Source organism: Melopsittacus undulatus, chromosome 4 (genome assembly GCF_012275295.1).
Source record: "Melopsittacus undulatus isolate bMelUnd1 chromosome 4, bMelUnd1.mat.Z, whole genome shotgun sequence".
Taxonomy (NCBI): Eukaryota; Metazoa; Chordata; class Aves; order Psittaciformes; family Psittaculidae; genus Melopsittacus; species Melopsittacus undulatus.
Genome location: NC_047530.1, coordinates 5659169 through 5680196, shown reverse-complemented (window position 1 = coordinate 5680196; position 21028 = coordinate 5659169). Strand labels below are relative to the sequence as shown.

The following is a 21028-nucleotide window of genomic DNA, read 5'->3' as shown; positions in this document are numbered from 1 at the left end:
AGATTATTTAATCCTAGATACATTCACTTTATGAAATACATCCCATATGAATTGTGGAAGAAAGAGGAAGAAGGCCTAAAATGCCTCTACAGAAATGCATATGTAGCAATACACAGATTTCTAGAAGAAAGAAAAGCTTTCTTTAGGATATGCCATCACTCCTCCTTAGGGAGTATTATAGGATCCATGCCCACCCACTTCACTACCATATGCTCAAAAATTCCCATAAGATCTGTTATCATATAAATCTCATGACATTGCTCTTTTGGATAGTTCTTTTAAAATATTATTTGAAGGCAAGATAATGTATGTTTGTACATCAGTGGTGCCAGAGCTCAGAAAAACAGAGTTCTGAAGAAAGCATGGCTCTTCTCTTACCCCTGGGAGGATCTTCATGTTGTGAAGAGCATTCTGTGCTTCTAGTGCAGCTTTACGGGTATAAAATGTAACAAAACAGCACCCTGCAATGGAAACAAGATTTTAGCCAAGAAAGAACTAGGAATCTTTGACATGCAAGTCCTGCCTCTATCCTTCCAGTGCAAAACTCAAGACAAGCACAAGAGGTTAGACATTGAAACCTGGAGGTACTACTGACAGAAATCAGTATACATCAGATACATTAGAATTAGAACTGACACAACATCATCAATACACTATTAGAACAAATGTTTAGAGACATTTGCCAAATAACTGCTGACTACTTCCATTATCAAACTCAACAATTATTTGCTAGTACCAAAAATTTACCTAGCTTCATAGGAAATAAGATATTGCATATAACTGAACTGCAAATCCAGGTACAGCATTCAGTTCGTATTTAACGCACACAAGTATTTGATGATACACAAATGACTAAGTCAACAATTTTGTATTTTATCTGAAACTGTGATGCTTCCAGCAACATTTTCACTATACTGTAGCATCACAAATATCATCTGAAGCAACACAGTATTAATTTTAAGTTCTGTTTTGCAATTATAATCCATACTTTTCAAGCACCCTGATCACTTAATGCCTGGACAGCAGTCCAAATATAATCAGACACACAGGCTTAAAACTATAAAGCCTGAGCTATCACAGACACCTGGTCACATAAAGCTCCTCACAGGGATGTTTGAATAAGCTAATGAACTTAAACAACTAAGACTAACTACATGAAAGCAGCTAGCACTCCTAGTCTCAAGTACAGAAGTTCTCACCTTTGCTCTGAGGAGGGTTTTGGCTCCTGTCCCTCAAGACGTTGATTTCATAGACAGCACCATACTGTTCAAAAAGTTCTCTTAGATCCTTCTCACACCAGCTCCGTGGGACCTGACCCACAAACATCTTGATAGCATCTAGATCAGGTTGGTCTGGGTGATCCAGTGTGCCATTCATTTTCTTTGCACTATGGAAATCAAGAATGAATTTCTGGTTTGTATCTTTCTGTAGGTTTTAGATATTGTTGCAGCTAGAAGCATGCTTACAGTGAGATTAAAATATTAATTTCTACACATATATAAATATACATGATTAAAATATACATATAAGGATATATTTGCATATTCCCAGTCCTGCATACCAGAGAATACTCAGAAACACCACTGTCATGGTTTAAACTCAGCTGGCAAGTAAGTACCATGCAGCTGCTTGGGGAGGAAAGTCAGAAGAATGTACAATCCATGGGCTAAGAACAGTTTAATAATTTGTAATAGAAATAATACCACTAATAACAATACTGATAATAATAACAGGGAACAACAAGAAGCAAGAAATAAAAAGTCAGAAAACACAACTGATGCACAATTGCTCACCACCCACTGACTGATACCTAGCCTATCCTGAGCAGCTACCCTTCTAGCTAACACTGTGCAGTTTATATCCTGAGCATGCTGTTCTAGAGTATGGAATACCGCTCTGGCTAGTTTGGATCAGCTGTCCTTGCTGCGCTCCTTCCTGGCTTCTTAAAGTGTGCTATCAGCATTGTTCTCAGACACAGCACTGCACCAGCTACTAGGAAGAAAATGAACTCGTATTCCAGCCAAACACAGGACAATCATTCACATTCACTGGCAAGGTGTGTACTTGGAAACCAAGCACTCTCTACACAGCTGTTTAAAACTTCTCTTAAAGCTTGTTCTTATTTGTAGTCAACATCTGGGATTCAGAACATAAATCTGTTGAGATGACTAAAAAAGTATCACTAGTTGAACCATGTAAATTTTCACATGAAAAAGAAACCAGAACAGGAAGGAACCTGGACTCAGTTTACCCACAGATCCCTGAAGTTACCAGTAACCACTGAAAAGGGTAATATTTTCCTCATTGTTTTTAACTGTGACTACCTGGAACTATTCCCCAGGAGAAGATCCATCTTAACACAGAGAGACAGGTACGACTGAACAGATGAGAAATTTCTTCAAAGGTCTACCAAGCAATAGCTCATTGTGAAACTAGGGAGCTTTCAGCAATATCTGGCAAGCAAAGACAGGCTTAGGTTGTATATGAAGAGGTTGGGGTTGGACAATCTATAGTCAGCCACACACTGAGTCAAGTTGAGTAATGGCAGGGTGTTAATACAGAAAAAGTTATTTATTAGACTACAACAATACAGAAGTTTTGAGTACGTAAATCTTCAACAGGCTTCAAGGCATTAGCTCTAACTGTATGAACAGTTTACAGCCTATTACAAAACTGTGTTATATTCCACACACCTTGTTGACAACCACACACTACTGCCTGTATTGACCCCTCATTGTTCGGCAAGTACAATGTGAGGTCTTGTTATCAGTTGACACAGTCTAGTATATCACAGAACCTCTCTCTGTGGAGGACTGACTGTAATGACATCCTATTGTAGCTGTAGTGATTAGTAGGTTAGAATTGCTGACCAGTCCCTGCATAGTCTAGAAGAGACGTGGGGCAAGTGGAACAGTAACCACACAATGATCCCCACTGTCCCTAGTCTCTTCATTGAAGAACACAGGTGGCCTTCTACAGCAGTCAGCTCTCTTTATCACTGCTTTTTTAACTTTAAAGATAGGTTTTGAAGGGCTTGTTAACACATTAAACAGTGTTCTGCTCACTGTTCATCTGCAATCATAGTCCCTCCCTTGAACAGAATCTAAAAAATTGAGTAAAACAAGATTTCCAAACCAGGAAACATTTACTTAATTTCCCCCCCTGAATAAGTTGAATTTCAGAGCCTAAGGAAGGACTGATACTAGGGAAAGCTCATAATTTTGTAGCTGTAAGAACAGACATAAAATCACAGAAAGGCTTGGGTTTGAAAGGACTCATCCAGTTCCAATCCCTGCCACAGACAGGGACACCTTCCATCAGACCAGGCTGCTCCAAGCCCCATCCAACCTGGCCTTGAACACTGCCAGGGATGGGGCAGCCACAACTTCTCTGGGCAATCTTTGCCAGCGCCTCAACACTGTCATAGGGAAGAAATTTTTCCCCAATACCTAATCTAAATCTATCCTTTTTCAGCTTGAAGCCCTTCCTCCTTGTCCTGTCCCTACAGGCCCTCGTAGAAAGCCCCTCTCCAGATTTTTTGTAGGCCCCCTTTAGGTACTCAAAGACTTGTAAGGTTTCCCCCGAGATCAAAAGCAACAAAGCTCCTTACTGGAAGGAAAGGAAATAATCATAAATCCTTTTACTCTTCTCTACCTTTCCACCCAGAAAGGGTGAGCACATCTCCAAGCAGTCAAAGTAAACAATACCTTTAACAAAGAAAAAAAACTGGAAACATTCACCTTCTTTCAGCAATAATCTTCAGCCGTCTTCTATACCATGGGTAGCAGCAAGAGCTTAGCATGGCTCTTATTAATTTGGCAACTCCTAACATGACCTCTACAGTATTCAAGGAATCTTTCATTCCTAGTTAAAAGGTCTAGTCTAGAGTCATTAATAGGGAAGAACAGAAGCTGTTCTCTCAACTACTGATATATGTAACTAATTTTATAACATTAGCACACGTAGCATACAAAAAAAAGTACTGACAAATAGCTTTATTCCTCCTTAGCCCTCATCCCCAAACTTGTAAGATCATTTTTCCCCCTATGCGGGATCCAACATCAAGTCAAGATCCAGTTGGATTTCTTCAAGAAAACAAGCTGCAGGCTCTCCTATCTCTTTCACCCATGTTGTTCCCCACAAGGAGAGTTCATCAAACAACAAAGGCTCCAGAGACAGCAATTCCAACTATCGCTTCAGTTATAAACTTAGACATACATGAAGACAGAAATACTTACACAGGGCTGGCATTCAATGAGCAATGGTCCACCATCATCTCTGGGAGGAAATCCAACTTGAACGCAGCCATCACCTCAGTCTGTGACAAACTACTCACACTAAATCAGTGTATTGCCTAACCCCAAAACAACGCCACTTCCAAAAGTCCTGCAGGTCTTAACACTCAGCCACACAAAAAACACTCAAACCACAGAAACAGAAGCTCGGGGAGACCAGCAATAGACACCACAGAAACAAGGCTGGACTGGGAAAGGGACATGGAATCCCAGATTAAAAAGGGGATGTGACCATGTGAAGGGAGGCTCAGCTTAATACACAATGAAAGTGCTGATGCACTGGGCTTGTTTTGTGCAATTTTCCCTGGCGAAGCAGTACTGAGTGCACTGTCAGATAAACAGAGTGTCAGATCCATGAAGATAGCAATGGGTAACAGAGCAGAAAGAATACAAACTACAGTCTTTCCATCCCCAGCTAACTCCTTGCCTCCCAAAAAGGCAGTCCAAGGCCCTGAGGTTTAGACTGACGCTTCCTGTTACTGACAAAATTAAGGTGTGAAGCCAAGAAGTACCTTCACCATCAACAGTTTCAGTGGCTGATTTTACTCTTTTTACCTTGTGCACCATTTTTGATACTCTCCTAACTTCTAGGGAGAATGCTACCTGGTTCTCTGAACCTGACACAACAATCACAGCTAAGAAAATTTAGTTATTCAAAACTACCACAGAACATCAAAACCTACTCCTTTGTAAAAGTAAAACGTACATTGTTCTGGAAATAATGCTTTGCCTATCATGTATCTATAAATCCAGAGATATACAGAGCCTATAGGTGATAAAGGGGAAAAAACTCAGTCATTTGTTGAAAACTTCTAATCTTTGAAAACACCGATCAGAACATGTTCTGGTGTCCTCAGCATAAAAAGGACATGGGGCTGCTGGGACAAGTCCAGAGGAGGCCATGAGGATGATCAGGGACTGGAGCACCTCCTGTATGAAGACAGGCTGAGAAAGTTGGGGCTGTTCAGCCTGGAGAAGAGAAGGCTGTGTGGAGACCTCATAGCAGCCTTCCAGTATCTGAAGAGGACCTACAAGGATGCTGGAAGGGGACTCTTCATTAAGGACTGTAGTGACAGGACAAGGGGTGGTGGGTTCAAACTTAAACAAGGGAAGTTCAGGTTAGATATAAGGAAGAAGTTCTTTACTGTGAAGGTGAGGCACTGGCACAGGTTGCTCAGAGAAGTGGCAGATGTTCCATCTCAGGCAGTGCTCAAGCTCAGATTGGACAGGACTTGGAGCAACCTGGTCTAGTGTGAGGCATCTCTGCCCATGGCAGGGGAGTTGGAACTGGATGATCTTAAGGTCCCTTTCAACCCTAGCTATTCTATGATTCTACATCAGCTGCTTCATCTTATAACAGATGTAAGATGCTGTTCAAGGAACTGTGAGATTTATTTACATTACACACCTCTTGTTAACTCTCCAATACCAAATGACTGGAGCAATAACCTGACTAATACAGGAATCATTAGGAGATGCAGAAATATTTGACTGCAGGGATCAAATGCCGCAGAGGCATCTGGGTGTGCCCGAACACTCCAGGAGGGATCAGTAATTCAAGTCCAACATGAATCCAGATGAGCCTTACATATAGTTAATATAACCACAAAATAAACTCTTAAAAGCATCAAGGAATGCATGCTGAGGCAGCTGCGATCACTTCTTTCTTGTCTGTCCATGACTGCAACATGTACCTGCAGTTATTTAGGCTGGTCAGTATATACAGCTTGCTTTATGCTCGCACAGTTACAGCATGTCAGTTATTTCTTTCATAAAGATCTGTTTCTAACCTCTGAAAAGAAACAAAACAAACCCAGAACAGAAACATTTCTGATCTTCTGCCTATAGTGGGTTTGATTAAAAGGTTATTAAAAGGAGTTAGGCCTGGCAATATAAAAAGATCTGCATGCTACTGCAAAATAAGAGAAGTCATGAATTAGCACACATTACAGAATTATAGAATGGTTCAGGTTGGAAGGGAGCTTTAGGTCATCATTTCTCTGTACTCCTTCCAAGTTACCTGTCCTTGCTTCCACCCTCTTCCACAAAAAGGAAATAGGCTTCCATTTTGTGCTGGAATTTGTCCAGGAGCTACTTGCTCATCCACGCAGGTCTCCTGGCATTCTTCTCCAGCTTCCTCTTTATTGGGATGCAGCATTGCTCCTAAACTTGGCAGAGGTGACTGTTGAATATCAACCAGCTTTCCTGGGCCCATCTTCCCTCTAGGGCTTTATCCCATGGTACTCTACCAAGCAGACAGGGCCAAAGTTTGCTTTCCTGAAGTCTTGGGTACCAAGCTTGTTTCATACCCTCCTGGCCACCATAAGGATCTTGAACTCCACCAGTTCATGGTCACTGCAGACAGGGCTGTCCTCGAGCTTCACATTCCCCACCAGCCCCTTCTTCCTCCTGAGAACAAGGTGCAGCACAGCCCCTCTCCTTGGAGGCTCCTCTAAAGCTTGGAGAATGAAGTCATTATCAACACATTCCAGAAACCTCCTGGATTGTTTATGCCCTGCTGTACTGTCCCTCCAACAGATAATCGAGATGGTTACGTCTTCCCATGATTACCAGGGCTTATGAATGTGAGGCCTCCATCCACTCAGTCTTCCTGGTTGGGTGGCCTGTAGCAGACCCCCACTATGTCACCTGTCCCTTCAATCCTGACCCATAAGCTCTTGGTTGTCTCCACATCCCTCCCGAGGCAGAGCTCCCATTCACTCCAACTCCATTCACTGACACACAGGGTAACACCCCCTCCTCATCTTTCCTGGCTGTCCTTCCTGAAGAGCCTCTAATTCTTCCATCTCAACACTCCAGTCATCATACATTAGATATTCAACAGTAACTGATTTATGCAGGCTCTTACCATGTTTTAAATACAAGAAACTTTAATGAAAAAGGTGTGAGCTATCTGCTAAGCACCACTGTTAAAGAGCATGCAAATAAACACTAAGGAACAGAGGTCAAATTACTAGCTTTCAGGAAATTACTCATATCTATCTTCAGACATATCTTACAGCCTTCTCACTTGAAAAATGCCATGTCGGGTAGAGCACATCATATTCAAACGTTAAACTAAGCCTAGAGCCCACTTGGTGGATTTGTCTCAAATGAGCCCACAGAGAGAAACACTTCAGATTTACATTATTAGGACAGCAGAAGATGCAGTGGTGTTCTTGCCACTGTTCATACAGATCTATAGACCCACACCCTAAATTCTGAGCTTAGTTGTGAAGACCAGCATTTGTTCCTTCTGGTCACCTTTAGTTTTTTAAGCAGCTAGTAAAATACCCCAGCGGCCATGCCCACTGATAAAGGATGATGCTGGCAACAGACACTCTAGGAAATGGGTTTTAAAGAGGTTACTGAGATTGATTATTTAGTTTGATTAGTGAATCAATTACTTAGATTGATTAGTGAAGAAATCACTACGCTATTATGATCTTATGCACACCCCTGACCTCGTATGTCTGTTCCTCAAAATGGAAGTCATATCTGCTTGTTCCGTTAAGACAGAACTCCAACAAGTTCAGGCATTGTGATAACACTCCATGTCGAATTCAGTCTACAGGTTCGATAATAAAAATACTAGTTTTGTGCAACTATCCTGCTACATAGTAATTTTTAATTCTTCTTATACTTAATTTCTCCTTTTATGTGCTCACTTTAATGGCAGTGCCAAAAATTTCACATGCTGTTATGTACAGTTTGGGGTAATGGTGAATAAATATCTGAAGGTATGTTACAGCCAAGATTCAGTGCCTCAGGGTACCATACTTCTGCACTAATGATAGCAGTTTTAGTGACAAAACACTACAACCAGGTTTGTTTTAACATTATTTAGTTGAGGGCATCAAACTGGTGAAATTAAAAGAGTTGCAGAATTCACTGGTGAAAAGGAATTTCTCATTCTTGTAAAGAGTGTAAAAACGTGGTATTTCACCACTGCACAGAGAATCAAAGAAGAAAGCAATGTTTCTTTGGAATTATAAAACTCACAAAAGTCATGCCAGCTATTCCTCACAAAAAAAGAAAGAAAAATAATAGAGCGAAAAACACATTTTTTGCTCAGACGTCAAATTCCTGCTGGCTTCCAGATCCATTCTTTGACTGTTTCTATTCAAAGGATAATAGAAACAATGTCTGAAATTCCAAGCTCTATGGACTGTAGCTACACATTTAAACGTGGTGCTAATCTGACAACATGAACATTAAAAATTTCTACATACTACGGATTAAATCCTTTCATGCTTCTGAAGTCCTAAATTAAGCTGCAGAATCTATTGCTATACATGCTCCTCAGACTGTAGAGTACAAATGCTAAAAGTTTTTCTTTTATATTTACAGAATTACATCACATCCCGGGGCATAAAATCTAAAAAAGAAAACCCAAACCAAAAAACAAACCACAAACCCTAAAACCCTGTGTTGTAACTTCTTTCCTAAGAAAGCCTTGGTCACTTCAATGAGGACATAACTCTGAAAGCTAAAGATAAGACCACTTTTTATTTGATAGTCTGAACCTCAGACAACATACACAAATCTGAAGCTGAGGGACTACTGGGATGGTGAGAGCAAGCGATGGGAAAGGATGCAGGCTATGGGGAAATCAGACACTGTGAAGCTCTGAAGGAGACAGGTCCTAGAATAAACTTCCCCTTGGATTATCTGTGCATATCCAGATCCCTACAGTGTCGCTGAATTGCAGTTTTGGTTTTGAACAGATAACCTCTAAGTTACATGCATCAAAATCCAGTAAGTATTTGTCAATATTCTGTTGTTTCACTGCTAATCAAGCAAGCCTGTGGTCAGAATACTTTCTGCCCATGTTGAAATCCAAACTGCCTCCCCATGCCTCACTGGGTACAAAAAGACTCCATCTAATTGCCAAATGGCAATTTCTTCTTTTGCCAGTCTCCACGACAATTATGCACTGTGGGTACACAAATCTGACACATTCAGAATGCTGAATTTATCATTAAGATAAATAAAGTTTGGGGCTCCCTACAATTTGGATTAACTAAAACCCATTTTTATTTATATGAATTTTTTTCAGAAGTACCCAGGTGAAGAAAAAGGATAGAAGAGGATGACACTTGCTTTTACCTCAGAAATAGCAAAGTTCCACAGTGTTCTCTCTTATGCATTTATTTGAGAGCATTTAATCCCTCCAGACCTAGATGGATTTTCACAGATCAGGTAAGTAAATTTTATTCTAAAAATAGCTTATACTTTGCTTTTTTCCTCCCCTTCCTCAAAATGTTTCTGCAACAAGAACGAGGTGTATCGATGTATTTTTGACATACTCTGCTGGCTTACAGGGTGTAACTTCTCCTCCAATTAATCCTTTGAAATCTCAAAGGGAATGAATTCCAACCTGGAGAATCCCAAGACTCCCAGCCAGTAGAGGAAGCAGCAAGTCACCTTTCCCTCTCGCTTACAGGATGATATTTTCTCTGCCTAAGCACTCTAAGAAGCACAAAAATAAAATGGCAGCTACATGTACCCTTTTATTTAATAGTAAAGACAAATGATTAAAAATAAGTTATATAAACACTATTTTATAAAATGAGGGAATTAAGTTAATTTTCTAGAAAAGGAGATAAAACTTTGCATGAAAGTTTGCAAAAAATAACAATTTCGAGCTTATATAAAGATTGCTATATGCATGAAAATACTGCACATAAGAACTACCATCTTCTAGCTAACATTAGAAAGGAACATTAGGAAGCAACCTGAGCTTTAAATACAGACTAATCAATAATTATTAAGATTTTAGACCCATTTGTCTAATGTACATAGTACTAGGCATTACCAGAAGGAAACCACAAACCAGACTGTGTCCGCTGTGGCAGCTCTCAAGTTCTTTAGTCAGAACTTTCTACCTTTCTAAATCAAGATACCCAGTGCCAATACTTCATGTGAAAATAGCTATGGAAGACACCATATAAAGCGGTTCTTAACTAAGCTGGTCAGAAAAGACCTACTGCTTGCACATGCTGTTTCAGAGAGGCATCAGGGGACTGAAAGCTGTGGCAGCTCTATGACAAACTGATGCAAAAAACCAAGCAACTTCCCTTAGCTCCTCAATTTCCAAATGTCACACGCCCAAACCAGGATGTGCTGATGCTTTCCTGGGACATGAAGAACTGAGAATACTGTCTGCTATGCAATAAATCTAAACACTAGAGAGGTAACACTGAACACAAATATGCCAATACGTACTGAAAAAAGCTGTTCCCATGGATGTGTCTTATCTCCTTACAATAAATCCAGTGAGTCTCAAGATCCTTTAGTAACTTCTGCCTGTTTAGCTATACCATAGCCAGATGGATACCAATGGACAAGGGCAAGACCCGAATGTTCTGTTTTGACCTGTCCCTGACTTAATGCTAAATGATGAGGATTTTAATGCCTCGACACATTTACTGCTCTGATAAATTTATCTGAATAGGAACAGTGGATTAAGAAGTTTTCAGGAAAGAATAACAGTATAAGTTTGGTGTGTTGTTTCCTTTAAAGACAGGCCAATACATATCCAACTGAGCTCTCTGTAGCAGATACCTACTATTTCTATTAATGAAAATACTTATACATTAGAGCACAGACTGCACAAAGGCATCCAGTTCTTGTTTGTTCCCCATGCCATGTGCATTAGTGCAAAGGCACTTCAAAGGGCACCAAAGTGGTCTAGAGCACCAGGTCTTTAGACAGGCCGGTGACCTTGAGCAATCACTTTGTTGGAAGTGCAAAAGTCAAGTCCAGGAATCAGCTAATGCTGATAGAAACATCTTTGACCTTAATGCAACACACAAACAAGTAAGGAAGACTTGTATCTACAGAATTATCCACATACCAACACGATGCCAAACATTTCTGCTTTGACTGACCAGTTTAGATGTCCCTCCTGCTTCTATTTCAAAGAAGTGAATGCACAAATCAACCGTAAAAGGTTGTGTAGCTATTACCTTCTTCAGCAGTTAGCATTGTGACTCTCACTTTTCAAAGGACAGCTAAAACCCCAGAATCTTAATGACTGATACAACAGCATTCCTCTGAGGAGGAAAATAGATGTTATTTCATACTAAGAGTTGATTTTTGGAACTCCTTGTTGGCAGGATAAAGCAGATACAACAAACTTTAACGAGTGGAAGAATGGACTGGACAAGTACTTGGAAGAGACCCATCAGAGGCTACCAGACAAATCACAAGTTTGGTTCTCCTCAGCTGAAAACAGAGAGGCTGAGAGACCACTGAACCAGTTTTGTGGTGAAAACAAACACCACAGATTACTAGCCTTTATGACTGGCAAAGACAGGTCTGGAACAAGCCAAAGAGCATGCATTTGTGCTGGGACAAAACAAAAAGCATTAGGGAAAAAAACAAAAAGAGACGTCCTATTAAAAGTACTCAAGAACTGACCTGTACACATACTAGGTAAATGTTAATGAGAAACACTCAGCTGTTATCAGCACTATATTCAATTGCTTTAGTAACAGCAAACCCATCACCCTCCCAAAACTAAACAACAAAAAAACCCCAAACCCACACCCCTGAACTTGTTACAGGAAACTAGTTACAGCACAGAAAGAAACCGCACTTTCCCCTCTTTTTAAAATGCCTTGCAATTGCTTTTAATACACCACTATGTAACTGACGAATTAATTCAATCTCTTATATACACAATATCTGGCTCATTCCTGAGGAAAACTTACACCAAACAGCAGGCAGTACTCTGCAATACAAGAGCTTACCTCCTACCTACCAGGAAATACGTTTTAACATCTCTTCAAGTCTGAGAAGTCGAAATAACTGCAACAAGATCCTGCTTTGACAATAACTAGTAACAGGATGTCTAACAAGAACTCAGGAACAGCTGATTTAGCATTTTTATAGCAGACTTATCTTTCTCTTATAGCAGATGAATGAAGTTCACAAACTTTAGGACACTGGCATCCAAACTTGTTCAATTTTCATCTCACCTCTCTCTGACATACTGCCCCTTCTTATGCTTGCCTGAGAGGGGACACATGAATATGCTAGTGGGGCTGTGGGCATTGGAATTCTGCAATATGATGACCTACAGCTCTGCAGACAATGATATGCTTCTCTAGGGCAGAACAGCTGCATGATGCCCCCCTGAGTTTTACTGTCTCAGTGCATAGCTGTCAGCTAACACAGCAGCAGGAGGCTGCTCACCCAGTGCTTCACCCACTGCAGCTGTGGCTGCTATTTCAGGGATGATACCACAAAGACTTGCACAGGCATTACCAAAGAGAAAGAAATGGAACCATCTCCTGAACATAACCTCAGATACCCTTCTCCATCCATAAAATTTCTAATTACCCTATGACAACAAGGAATAAGGAAGCTGACACCCTCCAAAGCCTCACAGTTTGAGGTTACTTAAATATTTTTGCAATACTCTGAGATATATCACAACTATTATTCCCAGAACCTGTATCTACTTAATTCTTTTTTACACAGAGTCAGAAACTCCAAAGAACTTCAAATATCAGAGTTTGCAATAGTGCCATTTACAAAATGGCAGACAATGTTACTAAGTATTTACTTGGGTTTTTCCAAAGGCAGCCAGTATTCACCTACCCTTGTTTCAAGTCCAAACATCAGCACTGGAAATCAGCTAACGCTCTGGTAGGAACGTCTTCAACCTGCACAGCATTAGGATAGCAGTCTACTACATTAGCACAGTGAGATAAGTAAGAGATGTCCATGTAAGTAAACTCTTCAAATTATAATAATTCCTTAGAAAGCCCATTTTTTCTTTGGTGTTTAATCATCTTTTCATTATGCCTGGTCTTAACAATACATGAAACACTTTCATTAATCTTCACAGAAACATAACATGAGAGCTACCTGGATTGTTGTCTTTTCCTTACCATGAAAAACAGTTTCTCTTGCTAGCTTTAGACTTCAGTTGTGTATTTAAAGTTCCCAACTGTGACTTTCAGAATAGTGATCTGAAATGTATGTTAAATTCTTGTGTTTCCCAACTAAACTTTGTTTCTTTATCTTGCTTATTTCCACAGCTTTTTTCAGACCAGGGGATTGGAGAGGGAGATGAAATTCAGCATTATCAGCCATTTCTTGGTAGCAACGATAGCAATATTGAATTAAAAATAAAACCCAAAACCCACGACACAGTAAAGCTTCCTGTGATGCAAAAATGAGAGCGGAAGCCTGGCTGAGAAGATACTGTATGAAAGTTACTAGACATGAAGCAAATAAGCAGATGAACAAATTGCCAAAAGATCAAATCATTAATCTGGAACAATAAATGCACAACAACCTATTAGAGCATCTGTACTTGTAGAGCAGATAAGAACAAGCCTTAATGCAGGCTCCCTAGAATAATTCATTTCAGCTACTCATAGACAAGGAGGAATCATCACATGTTTTTCCCTCTTTGCAAGACATTTTACAATTAATAATTGATATGAGGAAGAAGCATTGATGTATGAATCCCAGGACAACTGCTTTTAAAGCAGAAGCATATAGGTTTCCTTCCCTCAATCTATGAAGACATAAGCTTTAAAACTAACAGAACAACCTATAGAAGATTTAATCCTTTTATCCTACCTGTAGGTTGTGCAGGTTTGTAAATAGGCACGAAATGTGTATTTGGGGTACTGCTTAAGCTCTATGGGAAGGTTTGCAAACCAAACTATCAGTTAAAAATTACTATTTTCTGTAAACATCTGCCAACATTCCAGCATAGTTTGAGAAGCATTTTGAGTTTTTCTTATCATAGTGCTAGAACACAACACCACTTATATTATGCAAGAGCAAATCTTAAGCACCCAAAAGAGACTTGAAAGACCAGCAGACACTTTGGCACTGTAGAAAGAAAGAAGTTCTTGAGGAGGAAAAGTGACTTTGTCACAACAATAGTGAGAGGAAATAATGGGAGCAGTGTGACACAGAACAGGAGACAAGGCAGGAAATGAGAGTACAAGAAGCAAGGACATGGATTTCTATCCCGTGAAAGTACAGAGAACTACTAAAAGCAGACAGGATGGAACACTTATGGCAGCAGCAAGGTTTGAAGTTTCCCCTGCCCCCTCCCTACTTCCTCTTTTGTTTATTGCCTGAATTCAGACTATGAGACACAGAAACTATGGATGACAAATCACATTTGCACTTCAACACTTAAATCTACAGTAGAAGAGAGTAAGAATACTAATGCTTGCAAGTTATCATGCCCCGAAAGCAGAGGTACAATGTGCTTACACAGCCTTTCCTCTTCTCTCCCCAAATATTGTCTCAGCTTACAGAAATTACAAGGTTTACAACTGGCCCAAAGCTTACCTTCAGCTATTTGAGCTTGTTGTTAAGAAACAACCCTGCAAGCAATTACATGGAACAGAATACTTTATAAATACAAACACAAGACCTAGAAATGTGGCTTCAAATAGGCTTGTATTTGAAGTCTGTCTTCTCCTACACTAGAGGAAAACATAGATCTGTACTTAGTCTGAAAGATGCACTCAAAACAAGCATTTTGGCACCTCAGCAGTATTTGCCTGAGAGGTTTTTAAAGAACCAACTACACATTTTAGGTTAGTTTTCTGCCACTGAAACAGAGCCAGAAGTTATTCTGCTAAGGAGCTGAAAATCCACTGGGTCCTGGAAAGCTCTGAACAGTCTGCTTGTCTGCAAGCCAAACATGCCACAAAGCACTACCATGGGCAAAACAACTACATTTACACAGAGAATTGCTGTGTGGTTGCATATTGGACTCAGGGGAGACTACAGAATAGCTATACAATTCCAAAACAATACCACATATGAAGATTGTTGCATTACTGCAGAACTACAGTGAATCAAAAATGCCTTTAAGGTTTATTGCAAGCAAAACACCTCATGCATATATAAAGTAAACCCTAAGAACTGGACAGAGTTACTTTTTTTACTTAAGAAATATAACATGCCATCTTAACTTGAAGGAACAAATGTCATATTATGATTTTAAAGCCTCTTCTTACTGCAATGTCTTAGAATAGCAGTCAGACATGTTCATAAATCTTTCTAAAGTATAATAGTCTTTTTTTCCTTCCCCTGTTAAGTTTCAGGGGAACTTTTGGACTAAACAAAGCATCAAGTCTCAAGTGTTACTGTTCCTTGCAGCCATCAGAACAGCCATGCAAGCCATTTTAAGGAGTCCTTTAACCTCAAATTGTTTCTAATAGTACCAGACACAAATAAGAATCAGTTTATATAATACTGCATTAAAAATTCGCTATTTCTCTTTGCTTTTATTTTATCCAAATTAAAACTTTTTGTTGCATGTTACCTGCAGAGAGCTCAAATGCAGCCAAGACAGCTCCAGGAGAGCACACTTTGCAGTTAAAAATAGCAATCACTGCAGTAATAATTTCCACATAGTGCATCAACGTAGAACTATAATGGCTTTAGAAGTATTGAGGAAGAATTAACTTACAGCAGAACACTCAATTTCCTTCTAAGACAAATCTACAAGTGTTTTAATGCCCATTTTCATTTCCATGCCACCGTTTTCCATGGCAGAAGGGGCTCAGACCTACAGAAATCATATTTGAACATGGACAACTTCCAGGTAAAACCAGGTAATTGCTATTCTTCATCAAACAACATTCCTGCAGATCTGATTCAATGATGTTTTCATTAGACCTTATTACCTTCAGGAAAACAACAGGAGGGACAAGGCTGTAAGAACAACATGAAAACTAGAGTGCTCCCTATTCACAGGGCATTTAAGCAGTGTAAAGGCATTTTTGTCCTCCAGCACAGTATAAGCACCGGGAATGTGGATATGACAAGAGGTACATACATGGAGAGGTAGGAGTTCCTCAGTCTTGAACCTCGCATTTCTCATAAAGCACTTGAAATACTTGACAGAAAAGTAACATTTAATCTGTTTTGGCAAAGTGTGGCATACAAATTTCGAAATCCAAGAAGCAATCCTGAGGCCTCAGAGTAAACAAAAAGCTTGTCTGCTTAAAGACAGCAGTTATCAGAAAAGTGGGGAATGAGACCAAAGGCTGATTGATTTCTTATCTTGAAGCAAAGCTGACTCCTCAATTTTACTCTCTGTACCAGACCAGAAATGGAATTCCATCAGTTTTATTCTGAAATATTTCTGTGGAATTAATTTATGGAATTAATCATTGTAAGAGGCATTTCATACTGGGATGCATACATTTTTATACACCGTTATGAGATGTTCAAGAAAACACTCAATCCTCTTTCCTTTGGACACCTTTCTATGTTCACATTAAGGCAGATGAATTTAACTTTATGTTGCTTTTAAGATGAGAAACCATAGCTCTTTCACTTAACAGAAGTGGTTTTGTGACTTATTTTCAGCAACCATAAGAACTTTATTATTTTGCTATGTAAATAACCTGATTATTTTGTTAAGTAATCCAAACCTATTGGTTTGGACCTGTGTTTTGTAATTGGCAGGATCCCATCAGTTTGAAAAGTAGGTCTAATCACAGATTAGTCTGTCTCAAAAGATAAAAACTCTTCAGACAAAAATATAAACATAATGACCAGTATTCCCTTTCCTATCTTCTGTGTGGTCCTACTGGAGCAGCAAAGGAGCAGGAAGGGCAAAGTACCTATCACCAGTCATTCGAGACAGAAGCTGAATGTTTTACAACACCCTCAATGCATCAAGACCAATGCCCTCAAACCAGTACTTCCAAACACAGATATCAATCACCAGTTCCCTAAAAATCCCCCGAAAAGGAAGGTGTTCCTGGATTTCTTAATCTAACTTTAGCTCTTTCTACCCTGATGAGTACCATATGGAGAGACAGGATATCCTGCACTTTAAAGACAAATTTGATTTACTTTCTAACATAGACATAACTATATTCTTTCTAATGTATTTATGAAAAATGTAGAAAATGTTTCACCAGAGAAGAAAACAAGTGTTTCCACAAGACAGCATCAAACTCTACTCTCCCTGGTTGTGTACAGATTAAAGCACACCTTAAATATTTCTGCAATAGCAGAGGTGATTCATCAGACAAGCAACAATCACCCCATTTTGAGCATGGCAGTGTTACTTAACACAGCAGTTACAGGTCATTTTCCTCAGAAATGAACACAAACTCTTCAGGTGCATAACTACAAACAGTTTTATCTATTCTTCTGGTACTCCTGTGACCACACACCAACTCGTTCCAACTTGCTAACCCACAGAAATAACAACTTAATCACAGAAGAGCTTTCTATTGGGTTGTCAAGCTGATTTTGTCTATCATGCAAACTACTGCAAGAAGCAGCATAAGCAAAACAAACAGGACTACTCACAGTTAGTTGGAAACCAAATAGGAGTAAGGGGGGACTTGTCTCATTTGTCTTATGAAACCACACCCTTCCTGGACTTCAGGCATTAAGAAAATTACACCATAAGACCCCCACATTTGGCTCCAAGGATTCTCACACCAGACTACATTTGTAATCAAATCTGTCCCAGATGAAAAGAGGCATTACACTAACACACACTTTTAGTGTTTCATGTACTACAGAGTACCTCAGCTTTGCTCTGGTCGAGAAATTGCTAAGACAACACACATTTCTACTTTGTAGTTAGTAAGGTTTCTAGATCTATTATATTAGAGATGGAGCTAAAGCAGCCTATTGTCTTGGTATGTGCAGTCTTGTTAACACTCCCAACCTCTTTCAGCAGTACAAAGGCAGGAAAGTGTGAAGAGTTTTAGGCTCAGGGAGCACTGCTCACTGCAGTGGAAAATGACTGCTTTCATCACTGGAAGTAAAAACACCTTCTTGAAACCTCTGAAATGAAGCTCCAGTAGATAAGTGAGGGATACAAACTGTTCCTACCTGCAGCTATGCACTTTCCTCTAGCTGTTCCAGTCTTCAGTCTAAAACAGAGAAGGAAAAAACAGACACTGAGTACTCTGGAGTTGGAATTAGATAGTAACAATCATTGCAACATGTATCCCACCTTGTAAAATGCTGACGACTCTGAAAGTAAAGCACATTTCTAATAAAAGAAGTATTCAAGAGGTAGTAAAAACCCTCATCAGACTGAAAAATGAAGTCGCACATTTCAAAAATATAAAGAATACATGAAAGGGTTCAAAGGAAAGAACTGCAAACATGACATGGCTGAAAATAGAAGCCTTGTAGCTTCCTAATAACATTCAGTGGACTTATCCTACCTGTCTGGCGTTTTGGCTGTCATGACAGAAGCAGAGTTACCAACAGCAGTCCCCACAACCCTGAACTCCTGTATTACATTCTTCTGAGAGCTGCAGCGTTAACAGATGAGAACCTGCACAGGTACTCTTATGTAAGATGAAAACTTACGAGAAAGCTCTGAATTGGTGAACACAAAGAACTAACACCACAAGGAGAGAGGTGTTATTTCTACATCTTAAGCAAATCATCAACCAGGAACATCACAGATTTTCTGTACAAACACCGCATAAGTAGGTGACACTACTCTGTGCTTCAGACTTCTCTTTGCAGATCCAAACGGCCCCATAACACAAGCTAGCAGATACTTACATACAAACTTTGAATTTTTAGTTATCTTTCAAAGAATTTCTTCTCTCCTTTCTGCTAGGTTAGTTTGCAAAACTAGACTCATAGTCATCTAGGAGTATTTTACAGAAAATCCACATCCATTCACTTATCTATAGGTATCAAACCAAAAACTGCATCTGTCTGCAGGAAATGTTATACAAGACTGAGTTCCCACAGTTTCACTGCTTTGCAAGCCCCTTCATAACCTCTGTCCTATCTTCTTTGGGTAGTGTGGATAAGTGATCCATATCCTCATCTAACTTACTGCAATATACTTGGAGATTTATCACATGTACTAACGCTCTCTTTTCCACAGGGAGATCTCTTCAGAATTTTTCATTGCTATTTTATAGTAATTTTCAATTATTCTAATTTCTTCCTGATTTGTTCAGTAAAGTTCAGGTTAGATATAAGGAAGTTCTTTACTGTGAGGGTGCTGAGGCATTGGAACAGGTTGCTCGGAGAAATGGTAAATGCCGCATCCCTGGCAGCGTTCAAAGGCCAGGTTGGATAGAGACTTGGGCAACCTAGTCTAGGGTGAGGCATACCTGCCCATGGCAGGGTGACTGGAACTAGATTATCTTAAGGTCCTTTCCAACCCTAACTATTCTATGATTTAATAAAGTGTTACACCCTCTAAAGGAACATGGAATCCTAATCACAACAACAGATTTTTTTCTTATAATATTTAATATGAACAAGAAAAAAATTCAATCCAGGAATCCTGAGAAAAATAACTCCATTATCTGAAATATGAATTTTCAAAGTTATGGATTCCTCTTCTCTAGAATATTAGTGCAAACTGACTAATGGCCAGAGAACACTTTACAAACTTTTCCTTTTCACAACAGCACTCTCAATTAAGAAGCTCCTAGTAGGGAGTGAAGCAAACATGTAACCTGAGGACACCTCCTTCCACCTCACCCACATTCCTTTGCCTTTCTGAAGTTTAATTAAAGAATATTTGTTTATGGCCAAAAAAATGGTCTCAGATTCCTGCTAACAGACCTGGCTTCAAAACATCATGTAACACAAAATTGTTGTTTTCTTCCTTTTAAATCCAATCTTTGCCAGGTATTTTAGCCCTATGGAAGTTGTCATAAATGCCAAGTTATATTTCTTTGATAATGAGCTTTCAGAAAAAGCTGATCTTGTAAATGCTTAGGAATATACTGGTAAACAACTTCTTAACATTAAAAAGAATATGCCCTTTGCACATGTAACTATGGAACACTCTAGAGAATTAATTCAAAAACTTCAAAGGAACCAAAAGTACAGCTCACATAGCCAGAGGAACACATAACTCTTGGATACCTTTGGCAAAAAATACACACCTCACTGAATCAAAGGCAAAATCCAGGACAATAAAAACTTTAAAATGCAAGCAGCAAATCTGACAACCACCCATAGAAAGCCTGGGAGAATGCTCTTAAATCATAAACGCTTCTCAGAACAAAACTGGTTTAGCGTGATTCATCTAATTGCATGCAGAACATAAATACACCAAATACTTTATCTAAATTGATACATCAGGCAAACCTGTCCCAAAGGCCAAAAGCCTGAAATCTGTATTTCTTCTGAGAAGAAACCAGGACTTGGATACCTCAGATCAAGCTATATATAGCTGTCATGCTGCTAGCAATGTGTGTAGCATATATTCACAGAACAGTCTGGGTTGGAAAGGACCTTAAGATTATCTAGTTCCAACCCCCTGCCATGGGCAGGGATGCCTCACACTAGACCATGTAGCCCAAGGCTCTGTACAACCTGGCCTTGAACACAGGGATGGAGCATTTACCACTTCGTTGGGCAACCAGTGCCACCTTCACAGTAAAGAACTTCTTCCTTATATCTAACCTGAACTCTCCCTGTTTACGTTTAAACCCATCACCCCTTGTCCAGTCGCTACAGTCCCTGACAAAGAGTCTCTCTTCAGCATCCTTATAGGCGCCCTTCAGATACTGGAAGGTTGCTATGAGGTCACCACACAGCCATCTCTTCATGCAGCCTGAACAGCCCAAACTGTCTCAGCCTGTCTTCATACGGGAGGTGCTCCAGCCCTCCAGTATGAATTTCTTCAAACAGCAGATTCACCCCACTCCAACATTACATGCTGACACTGAACTGTTTTTGTAGGTACATGAGCATAGGTTCTTAGTGGGGAC

At 39.7% G+C, this 21028-nt stretch overlaps 1 protein-coding gene across 8 annotated transcripts in view; it reads right to left on the bottom strand.

Moving 5' to 3' along the window:
* Positions 1-21028, bottom strand: part of CELF1 (CUGBP Elav-like family member 1) — a 63182-nt gene that overhangs the window by 26833 nt on the left and 15321 nt on the right. For all 8 annotated transcript variants that reach the window (XM_034062682.1, XM_034062685.1, XM_034062686.1 and 5 more), the window contains 3 exons: positions 18156-18196; positions 1200-1387; positions 379-461 (listed from right to left, as the gene is read on the bottom strand). In XM_034062682.1, the coding sequence (XP_033918573.1) occupies positions 379-461; positions 1200-1377 (261 nt within the window). In that variant the 5' untranslated portion in view covers positions 1378-1387; positions 18156-18196. Of the gene's footprint in view, positions 1-378; positions 462-1199; positions 1388-18155; positions 18197-21028 lie in introns of those variants that run through there.